At 35.6% G+C, this 11,965-nt stretch overlaps 1 protein-coding gene across 8 annotated transcripts in view; it reads left to right on the forward strand.

Moving 5' to 3' along the window:
* The window catches only part of VEGFC (vascular endothelial growth factor C), a 194,360-nt gene extending 183,199 nt beyond the window's left edge, over positions 1-11,161 (forward strand). For 6 of the 8 annotated variants that reach the window (XM_083861432.1, XM_083861434.1, XM_083861431.1 and 3 more), the window contains 4 exons: positions 2,520-2,671; positions 5,266-5,375; positions 5,606-5,936; positions 10,350-11,159. In XM_083861432.1, the coding sequence (XP_083717558.1) occupies positions 2,520-2,671; positions 5,266-5,375; positions 5,606-5,936; positions 10,350-10,464 (708 nt within the window). In that variant the 3' untranslated portion in view covers positions 10,465-11,159. Of the gene's footprint in view, positions 1-2,519; positions 2,672-5,265; positions 5,376-5,605; positions 5,937-10,349 lie in introns of all 8 variants that reach the window. The other 2 variants (XM_083861429.1, XM_083861430.1) reach the window with 2 other exon arrangements.
* The last annotated feature ends 804 nt before the right edge of the window (positions 11,162-11,965 follow it).

Consider the following 11,965-nt stretch of genomic DNA (forward strand, 5'->3'; position numbering starts at 1 on the left):
TGTTTTACATTTTTCTGAGCAATAAAAGCTCTCCACTTTTCAAAAACTTCTCTAATTCCTACTGCTGTCAGATCCTATGTCCTTCTGGGACTGAAGCTCATTCACTGTAGTCTTCAGTACTGAATATCTGTCTTTAGGCAATGGTACCTGAAGGAAATGGCTTTTCCCTTTAGAGGGAATTAGTCTGTTTTTTATTGTAATTTAAAGCTGGAAAGGAAGAGAAGATTTGGGCTTCTAAGAATGCAGTAAATCCAATCTTTTAGAGAATGAAGGATCAAACAGAAATATAAGCCATTTGATCTCCAAGAAGAATTACCCATTTGGGCCATGTGGGTACCAGCAATAGTAGACACAGCCAACAATGGTGCCAGAAAAAGAATTGAGAACCAGCCTTATGCGTAGTTGTTATGAGGCATTTTTAATAGAAATATCCTTTCTAGGTATTGACATTTGGCTGTTAAGTGTTGCCAGACATTCCCTATAGTGACAGCAGATGTTGAACATATTGTTCTGTTGGATGAGGAAGGTGAGCAAAAAATAAATTGTAGATGTTGTCAAAACCATAAAGCATTGCTTATGGTCAGGTTTTACATAATCTGAAATGTTTTACTTAGATGAAGATTCAAACATAACTTGTGCATGTTGAGAGCTTATTCACTTAAATAGTTTCACCGAATAAACAGTAGCAATTCTTGGGTGATGTAAAATACATTACTATTAAGAGAATTTATTTGAACAAACTGAAGGTAATTTGAGGAGGTCAAGGAAGCTAGTCTACCTTAATCTTGTTTAACTAGACTTTTTTCTCACTGCACCACTGAAGTGCTGATGGTAATAGTTGTTAGCAATATTCATCTCCCAACTGATACCTTTCAGAGCTTTTACTGGACAAACGTAAATTAAGATTAATTCACATTCACCATCATTTCCATTACCATGATTGATACATCTCAGCTGTTTTTGTGAAATTTCTATCAGTGATATCCTGAAGCTGAATAGGACAGTTGGGCAGGGACCTACCTCTTTTAGGTGCTTGGAACTGTAGCAGTCCTGTGCTGCCATCTCCAGTGGTCTGGAGTCTGCTATGCTTTGCAGCATGGCAAATTGATCTACTGCAAGAATACAGGAAGAACATGCACTTGTTTTCCAGCTGCAGTTAGGTCCATTCACAGACTCATGCTTATTTCATTTTCTAAGATTTATCAGTTCCCTCTGTAGTGGGTTTTTATTTCAGCTTCAGAAAAGCAAGTTCATACTGTCATGAGAGAACAGAAAAAACAAGATTATCCTTATGTGTGTAATATTGTAATTAAGTTCATACTCTTTGTTCTGTCCATCAATTCATAGACGTCCTCTAAGAATCAGCTTTCTAAGCAGGTGAATGCATCCCATAATGCTGCATTTTATATTTTGAAGCATTTAAAATTTCTAGTATTCTGATTACATTTGCATGCCACCTATATGACATACTCTAAAGTTACAGATTTTAAATAGAGTGCTATTACATCTCACCTAAAAATGAGTCTTTTTATACAATCCTACCGGCTGGAACTGGAAGAAGAAATTACTGTTTTTAAAGGTAGTGAAGTCTCCAGAAGATGCAGAAATGTTCTTAAATGTATTTGGAAGACTGATTGAACACCTAAAAGGCAGTAGTGCATTGTTGCCCTTCTTAAACACTATCAAAAATCAGCTTTTAAAACTTGGACCTAGTGTATTTGTCCTAACTTTTCAGGAGAATACTGACACTTGTGTCTTAGAGCAAAACCTATTTAATTTGATAAAGTAGATGTCCTGAACTGAAAACTGAAATTAGTCTCTCTGTTTCTCTGTTATCACTTGTTCAATTTTACTACAAGGTATCACTGAAGTTGTCTTCTTTCATAAGTTGAACTATGATTCCCACTAAAATTAAGATTTTGTTAATTCACATACAGACTATTTTATCAGTAGTGGTTATCTCTTAATACTTTGGGGAAAAAAAAAAAAAAAAAAGGAATAGTTCAATATATATTCCATCAGGACAGGCATTTAACCTGTGCAGATACAAATACTAAAAATTTAAAAAATGTAGTATGGTGTAGTTGAAGCGTTATTCATCCAGAATTGGTTTGATCCAAGTCCACTATACTGATGCATTAGGTGATAACTTACTGTCATCTTTATGTTATACTTCAGGTTTTCAAAGCACTTTCCAAATGTTTCATTTTGGATTTTTTTAAAATGCTGCCAATTTGAAGTCATCTCCTCTAGAAAAATGAATTCTTTGAATATTTTCCTCTTGTACATTAAGTGTAGTAAACAAACTGGCACATAAAAGGGTTTAACATTAAAAATGTTAATTGTTGTGCTGTAGCTATTGTATTCATTTTATACATAATAATTATCTAGCAGTATAATTGAATGCTGGAAGAAAAAAAAATCTGAACTTAAAATCATGATATGTTTTTCCTATGTCCTTCCATTAGTTTTAGTTGGATCTATAAAAGAAGTGTTTTGCTTTGCTTTGCCCTGTGTAGCTGTTTGAGATCACGGTGCCACTGTCGCACGGCCCCAAGCCCGTCACGGTCAGCTTTGCCAATCACACGTCCTGCCGCTGCATGTCCAAGCTGGATGTCTACAGACAAGTCCACTCCATCATCAGACGCTCCTTGCCAGCAGCACAAACCCCGTAAGTGTGAGCCTTCTCTTTCATTTCACATTATCAGCAAGCCTGTGGAATTCAGATTTAAAATACTGCTGGGAGGTTTTCACAGCAGGATAGGCGAACTGTGCGTATATGTGCATGTATTCAGCAGCAGAATACATTCTGCAAGGGAGCTGCCATTATTTTAGACAAAGAGAATTTTACTAAATTAACATCACCTTTTTACCCAGTAGATAAACTGGAGAGAGATGATTTAACACTGAAGAATAACATGTGTGGGATTTGCTTGATGAAAGAGCTACAATCCAACTGAGACTTAAAGAGAACATCAGCAAAATCAATTTCTTTTTAAAAGAAAAGCTAAAAATAGCTTTGTAAATAATTAGGAAATAACATTTTTCTCTCAATCTGTATTTTCATATTTTAAATGCTTTTTTTAAGAAAAAGCTTGGTTTTTAGGGAATCTTTAACCTGCAAATCATTTTAGACATCTTCATATGCCAGAGGTGTGTGTGGAATAGAATGAAAGGGGAAAATAAAGGGGTAATTGGCATTCCACAAGAGTAGCATATTGATTTTTTGTGTGTGTTATTTTGAATGAAAAATGTCACAGAACAATCTGGCACCAATTTTAAGTTATTAAAACGGTTGAAGAGCTCCTTCCTTAATTAAAAGGTCTGAGTGATGGTTTTATGATGTATAAATATTTGGGAGGTCAAAAATACATAATAGACTAACATTTGTTTTGAGGAAGAATCAATAACTAGAAGCCAAGCCAGAATGAATTGACATTTTTAATAAGGTGAATGAGTAGAACAGATTTCTCAGAGATGTTAAGCATTTCCTCAGTGGTTTCATTCAGTTTAAGTCTGGATGTTTTCTGACACATTCCTAAACATAGATTAGATTCTATTTGAGTTCAGTTTATTTAATTTGTCCATCAAAAGATGGATCATAAACAGTGGCTTGAAAGTAAATCTATTAATAATTAATTTAATTCCATATTTAACAGATTATTAAAAAAAACCCCAAACCCAAGAGTCAAGAAGTCAAATTATGTTGACTCTCTCCAGCTTCTCAGTGTTTCTGAGGGCAGTCATAATGACCAGTGCAAGAGTTTATTCTAGCCAGGAAACAGCTCCCTGTAGTTGAGGGAGGTGAGAGTACAGATACCAGACTTGGACCAGCTGTTTGCTTCAACAGAGGTAAGACAACATAGTACTAGATCAGAATTTACAGAGGCCTTCTCTACTGTTACTGTCTTTAGGTTTAGAATCTATGGCTTTGTGCAATGAAACAGGCAGGCAGGTTTGGGGGGTTTTTGTTGTTTGGTTTGATTTGGTTGGTTTGGGTTTTTTTAACGGAAGACAATAATATATCTGTTAATTATCTGTACTATTTCTCAAGTGGAATTGGAAGGCAGGCTAAAGTAAGCGTATGCCGAGTGAGGCAGCAAGAGTGAGATCATGAGTGGAATGAAATCAGGAAACACCAGTTTGATAAAATGTGAGGTGATGCAGAGTGATGTTAAAACCATGGCAGTCTTTACAAGCAGAGTGATTTAGTGGGTTGGAGAGGAGTGTTCTACTTGAATGATGATCATGGAAGAATGTCCCAGCACCTGCATTTTTGAATGTGTGAGTAATGGTGCTCAAGGGAATGAAAAGTGCATCAAATATGTAATATAGGTGTTGTCTTAAAAGATTAGTAGGATTTTAGAACTACTACAGAAACAATGAATAAATGACACAGCCCGGATACATGAAGTTAGGCTTGACTTGTTCAAAGATGTAATGTCAGCTGTGGTGATAAAGAAATTGCAAGCAAGGAAGATGAGATAATACACATAAATATTCTATCACTGATTCACCAGATAGCTCAGTTCACTCATTCTTTCAAAAGGCAACAGCTGCTGTTTGGATTTTTTTGCTTTCTTTGCTACCACTACCTTGGCTGCAAACTGTAGCAGGAAAAGAGGACTAAAGTGTTAACTTGTTTATTGTCTTTATTTTTAAAGTGAAGAGGCATCACTGCTGAAGTCCAAATCTTTAGATTGGAGAAGGTGGCCAGAATGAGTGACTGATGAGAAAGTGTCAGCTGATGGCACATAACTCACATAAAGTGGAATGGAATCTGATAAACTGATTTTATTTTTTAAAGTTTTGCCTACAGCTTTCATTCAGAAACTATTATCTGCTGTCTTTTGATATCTTAAATTTGAAAACATTTTTATATTTCAAAAAAACAACATGGAATATGATGCCTGTTTACCACGCAGTATTTGGCAAGCAGAAGAATTTTTATACTCTTTTATATGAGGCTTATGTTCTAGGGTTAGGTCTGTTTCCATACAACATCAGCAAAATACAAATATCAGCTTCTAGAAGCTGGAGATAAAACTTGAAATATGAGAAGGTTTCTTCAACAAATGGTTGAAAATCTCTGTAGTGGGGAGAGCCTTTAGTAACAGATTTGACAGTCATAAAAAAATTATGTATGAGCTGACACTCTTAGAAAGATATTTGCAATGGAGAGAAACTAAAACAATCAGCAGCTAAAATATTTTTTTTTTACTTAGTTCTCCCAGTGGTATCTTAACAGCATTTCTAATTTCACAGGTGTCACGTGGCAAACAAGACTTGTCCAAAAAATCATATTTGGAATAATCAAATTTGCAGATGTTTGTCACAGCATGATTTTGGTTTCTCTTCTTACCTTGGAGATTCTGGTAAGCATTTTCCCTTAAAGCATCAAATGTTGTTCTAAAGACAAGAAGTTGTAGTAATTATTTGTGTCTTTTTCTGTATTGATGCTACTGGTTGTTGCCTTTCTTTTGACATATGCTTGTTTTGGAAACACCATAAAAGGTATGGATTTGCTTATTTCTTCACATACAAATAGGTGAGAGAGTAGACACAAAATTGTGGTACTAGTGTAACTTGTCTGCTGCTTTTCTAGACACCTCTGAAGGATTCCATGTTTGCGGACCAAACAAGGAGCTGGATGAGGAAACCTGTCAATGTGTCTGCAAAGGGGGCGTGCGGCCCTCCAGCTGTGGACCTCACAAAGAATTAGACAGATCATCCTGTCAGTGCACATGCAAAAACAAACTTATCCCTGCTTCCTGCGGGTCCAACAAGGAATTTGATGAAGAAAAGTGCCAGTGTGTATGTAAAAAGACCTGTCCTAGACATCAGCCACTAAATCCTGCAAAATGCATCTGTGAATGTATAGAATCGCCCAATAAATGCTTCTTGAAAGGAAAAAGGTTCCATCACCAGACATGCAGGTAAAACTTCAGTTTTTATTTCTTTTATTGTGTTCAGGGCCTAAAATTTTGGGTTGTGACATTAGCTGTCTTGTTGAGTTGCTTTATAGTCTTAAGTAAACGGTAAGCTTGTCATCAGTTCAGTTCTATCTTCTATGACTTCTATAATCAGTATAGTAGCTTCAATATAGTAGCTTCTAAAGGGAAGCTACTAGGCATAAAAAGTATTCTAAAGTATGTTCAGCAGCAGTTACAACTGCTTTCTGTTACTTTTCTTCCTTTTTCCTTTTTTTTTCTGGTGAAAATGAGCTCTAAGTTCAAGCTCCCTGCATCTTATTGTATTTAAAATCCCACTCTGAGTTACTTCAATTGCAATTTTCAGTTCTTGGAGAAAAACAAATATTCAGATAACTCAAATATTCCTAATTAGATTTCAGTACTTAGTTCTGGAGATAACATCTTTCATTTCCACCTCCTAGATTATGGAATCACCTAGCTCTGAGTGATTTTTGTCAAAAATAGACATATATAACTATAAAACAGACTACCCACATTCACGACTTCAAATAAAAATTAGTCAGGAAGAGTGTTCTGCTATTTCTTTATATACCCCAGAACCCTTTTTTTTTCATGACTGCTGCACCCATAACATTAGGAGTCTCTATATAAAAAGGTGAATAACTTTGGGTTCTGAGAAACAGTATTATTTTTGCTTTGTATATTATGTGAAGAAAGTTTTCCTGTGAAGTTCTCTTTTAAATTTCTTGAATAAATTTCTCAATTAAATTAATTTTTTAAAAATTTCCTCAACAATGCCATTTGGAGCAGAAAGATCACTTATTTCTAGTATCGGGGTAGTATTTCTATTATATGAATGACAAATAACAATTCAGGCACTGCAAATAGAAAATAGCAAGTTGGGACATTTAAATGTCTGTGTATGATGCTTATCAAAAATAAACTATGTAATATTTAATCTAAAAGGTAATTAATTGGAATAAATATATTGCTATATATATATACACATTTGTTCATCTTCATAATGAAAAAATATCAAATATAAATAGTGACACTTATAAAATGAGGGAAAGTATTATTAACTGGCATTACTTGTTTACCAATATTTGGCCTTTTAAGTGAAACAGAGGAGTTGTTAGAAACAGCAGAAATTATTTCTTCTCTATAAGTCAACTCAAATAATTTCAATTTTACGTTTGCAGAGGAAAAGAAACCAGGCTGGTTACATAAGCTTTACATACTACAAAGCCTTTGCACTATAGGTTTCACTTCCAGCCGTGCTACAAATCTAAACCACCTACACTTTAAAAGAACATTCACAACTGGAGAAGTGAGGCACTTAAGAAGCTAAGAAATGCCATAATAAATATCTGATGTTGATTTAAAGACTTAGTATTTGAGGGAGGAAATTAAGTTCAGGCTTTCTCTGTTTTGTTGTGGTTGAATATGATAAAGAGTTTGAATCACATTCTCACTTCCAAGGACAGCATGATATAGTATGCTTTTACCTTTTTTCTAAGCTGCTTTTCTTTTGTCTTTGAGTGCAGAAAGAAAGGTTTATATGTGTTGTTACTTTATACCTGTAGAACCAATAGCCCTGTAGATGTTAGCACTGTCAAGGAAAACAGAGGAGACAAGCTCTCCTCCTTAAGATAAAATTTAGCATAGTTTTCTCACATTTTGGCTCTGTCCAGCACGAGCTGTCTCTAAAGGGAATAAAAATCCTGCAACATCCTTTTTATCTCTGAAAGATCCCTTACTCCTTTAAAACATCATCAATTATACAACTTGATTTATATAATAAAAATAGAAAATATAATAATTATACAATTTTATTAAAAATTAGTATTCATGTCCTAGACAGCTCCCTGTCCTACAAGTAGTGCTTGTAGCTTCTGGTTTTGAAGCACTAATATTTTTATGCACTGTACTTAAAATGCCTCTGCCTCTGCACCCTGATTCAGGAACACAAAATCATCTACAAAGCACAGAGGATAGGAGGGGGAAAAAAGCTCACAGCATACTGCTTTTTAAGGTGATTATGCTGTTTATCAGCCCAAGAAGTAGCATTTCCACTTGTTAGACTTCCCACAGTGACTATCTGGGCATTCTGCACAGCAAAAATTCACAGTTATTGACCATAAAGAGAAAGTTGCTGCTGCTTTGCCCAGCACTATGAATAGTGACTAAACATCTGTCTTAGCTCCAGCGTGCTCACGTTATCCTCATTGAAACAGACCTCTGTCACATGAAACCACTCTGTAAACAGCATTCAGACCAAATCTCTTGAAAGACCTGGTCTATTGTTCAGCAGTTTCCTAAGGAAACCACATTTATGTAGTTACAATGACTCTGCTGCTATTCACCCTGTGCTACCACCTCTAAAATTTATTTTGGTCAGTTTTGGCTGGGCCAGATAACTAGGAACTTCATCTGCTAAGCACTTTAGAGGAGGAGAGGGACTTTTCTCGCTCTGTTGAAGTGTCCCAAATAAGGATAAGACTGAAGCAACCTGACCTTGACTGCTGCTAGACACAAACTCACATGGGAGAGATGCTGTGTAGCAGTCCCAGCTGCGAGTTGAAGTTCACAAGGAGGCATAACTCCTAAACAAAGTGAACTCCTCATGCTTAATGTTTGCACGACTGCTTTTCATTGTGTACAGTCATAGGTGTGTGGAAGAGTTTGGCTTTGCCTCTTTTTCTTCTTATTTAATTTTACTGTCATTCAGTACATGAAATGGGCTGAACTTCATGGCAGAAACAGCAAAAAGGTGAGTTCAGTGTTTCATCCACTGCATCTCTGTGGAGTACCTTTTTCCCAGAACAGATCTCCTGCTGGCTGCCTATTTGCTCACAATATTAGATCCTTTCACAAACCTTTTCGTTGCCTTTTACCACTATTTCCAAGCTTTTGGGGGAATAGATCAGTAGGGCTTTGAGAGATTCCCATGAGCTGCTACACTGATTTCAAATATCTATTAAGTGGCACAAGATAATGTTACTCCCTTAATTACAGGGACCACAGTGGTGAACTAATCTATGATAAATGACATTGAAAACACTGAACATGATGTGACTAGTTAATAAATGTCCCATGTGAAGTCTTCCTCATTCCTTATCGCTTTCTTCATAGCAATATTCATTGGTTGAACTAGATGGAGTGAATTACTCTAACTGTAGTGCAGACCTCATATCATAAACAAATTATTGCAAAGTAGTAACTTAGTATCCAAAACAAGCACATAACTTACTAACTTATTTGCAACAACAATAAGAGTAGCCACAAGCCTGAAACATGAATTATCTAGGGAAGAGGAGAGTGACATTGCACAATTTAGTGTATATGTAAGTAAGAGTTATTGTAATAAATCATAATATCAGTGTTTCACAAATAGGCCCACATTATTTAAGTACAAATTTTAAGTATAACTGTACTGAAATTCAAGACATATACTTTTGTCTTTTGACTCATTGCCAGTGTCTGAAATAATCACAGACTTGTACTTTGTCTCCATCATACACCAGAAAGTATTTAGCATTGTTATTGCAAGGTTATTTTGGGTCAAGTTCTTGTTTTAATAGAAAAATTAAATAGGAAAAGGAAGGGTTCAGGGACAACCAGAGATATTATCTTTGTATAAGTTCTATTTTTCAGTCAAGGAATTGGTGAGGAAAACTGCTGCTGCTGAGGGAGATGTGATTTGTGTTTCAATGTTCTGTTAAACTTGTTTTAATCGGGTAGATACTAATTTTGTTCTTTCTCCACTAAGATGTATCAGATACCTGATAAAGAGACTCTGATTTTTCTTCAGAATGCACACAGATGCAATATGAATGTAGATATATTCCCACTAGCTCAGAGACTGGCTGTGGGAATTTGCAACTTGAAAGGAAGTATGTTCTCATTTTCAGGATCAGAGCCCCAGTGTAACATGTAGACAAACCTCTCTCAGGCTTATTGAAGTAGTCAATAAGATGAGAAACAGTCCTGGGTAGGAGGATGCTAGATTTGGTTATCACCTCACCTGATTCTGGATTACCAACTCCAATTTGCAGCATGCAGTAAGTTATAACAAACCAATTTGAGTACAGAAATATATCCTATTTTCAAATTAAAACTGTAAAAAATGCTACTCAAGATTAAAATGAGACTACAACCAGCAGTGTGATAAAAAAGATCCATATGTATTTGTCACAATAGAATAATTTCTCTTCAGAATCATTTGTTATTGTTTCATTGTCTTTTGTAAAGAATAGTTCAGCTAAAATTGTTGCAAGAACATAAGATACTTGTATTTGTAGGAATTAAATATTGCCTTGAGAAATGGCAATGTGAAGGCTGACAGATTTCTCCTCCAGTTAAGTATAAATGATGGTGCTGTATTAATGCCTGTTTTCTTTTCTCTTTGTGCAGTTGTTACAGACCTCCGTGTACGGTGCGGACGAAACGCTGCGATGCTGGGTTTTACTTCAGTGAAGAAGTCTGTCGCTGTGTACCAACATACTGGAAAAGACCACTCATGAATTAGCAAAGAGAGCACTACTTGCCATGTTGGTGTACATTTTTCCATTAGAACGAAAGAACAACAGAGACTTGGCTAATATTTGGAATTAAATGTTCACCAGAGACCCTGCGGGGCTTTCAGAGACAGACTTGTGCTTTTCTCAGGATGGGGAAAGCAAACAGAGAAGACAGCTGGGGCTCATGTTTTGTAAAGAACTCAATAAGGACTTATTTTCTGTCAATGACCAAACAGCCTAGGTTCTCCTTCTTGTGATTTTTTTTAAGAGATAATGACTATATAATTTATTTCCACTAAAACCATCGTGCAGCATTTCTGTTTATAGCAGTAACAATTGTTAAAGCTCACTGTGATCAATATTTTTATATCATGCAAAATATGTTTAAAATAAAATGGAAATCGTATTATATAATGGTGAGAATGTTTAATCATCTGACTAAAAAGGAACTCAGATTCAGCTCTATTTTCTAGACTCTTAACAGGGAAAGAAGCAGTAAGGAGAAAGCGCTTTTATGAAGGAAGGCTGCAGACTTTTTCTTGTACTTGCTGTGTTTGCCATTTGGAATAGAGTTATACTGAGGATTTTGTGAGGCACTGGTATTTCTGTCTCTAGAACCAAACTAGCAAAGAAGGTGCAATCAATAATGAGGAGAACACTGGAAATTCTGTACCTTGTCCAAGTGTAAGGACTGTGTTTAAAGCACAGCAGCAACTACTCACATTCCAATATATTCATCTCCTATTTTATTTCTTGGTGTCGTTCCCAAAGAAAAACATAAAATTAGGTCTGTTCAAGGTTATTGGACATACCAACACTGCTTTTTATTTAGTGTTAGAGGCTACATTATAAATTTTACAGCTAAATCTTTCAAAATGCTTTGATGAGCTTTACCCTTACATAGTCAATCAGTTCTCTTGATCAATGTATATAGATGCAAATATATTTTGAAGGGGTAAAAATATATTCCAATGAGGACAGGAAAGGACTTATACCAGTCCGCTGTGGATTGACACAGTCTCTACATTAAAAATGTCTCTTTCAGGAAATGTGAAATCAAATGTCTACAATTTTAAAATAAGGTAAGATTTTTTTAACTTGCATGGGAAAGGCAATCTATTAAAATTAAAATATATCAGCAGTTCAAAGGAAGTTCTTTACTTACAGAAACTTTGTTGGGTGCAGAGTGGAACAAGCAAAGCTGCAAAGCGTGATTTTTGTGGCAGGAATGGTCAGATCTCTAAAAATAATTGTGCTGGATCTAAGCAGCTGTTCTTAAAGAGTTATTAATAAAATAGTATTATTAGTAGTATTAATAGCATCCTAGAATATTGGCCAGGAGGGGTTGCTTTTCTAGATTCTTTGTACTTCATGGTTCCTAAAAATGAGTGAAAGTTCCTGTTAGTAACTCAGTCCTAGCTGTGGGTTGAGGCAGACTAAGAGGATGAGAAATACTTTGAGACTTCACACTTACCACTGTCTGCCTACTATGCTCAATGTTCTTCCTAA

The sequence above is a fragment of the Zosterops lateralis genome (genome assembly GCF_965231275.1).
Source record: "Zosterops lateralis genome assembly, chromosome: 5".
In the NCBI taxonomy this organism is placed as follows: Eukaryota; Metazoa; Chordata; class Aves; order Passeriformes; family Zosteropidae; genus Zosterops; species Zosterops lateralis.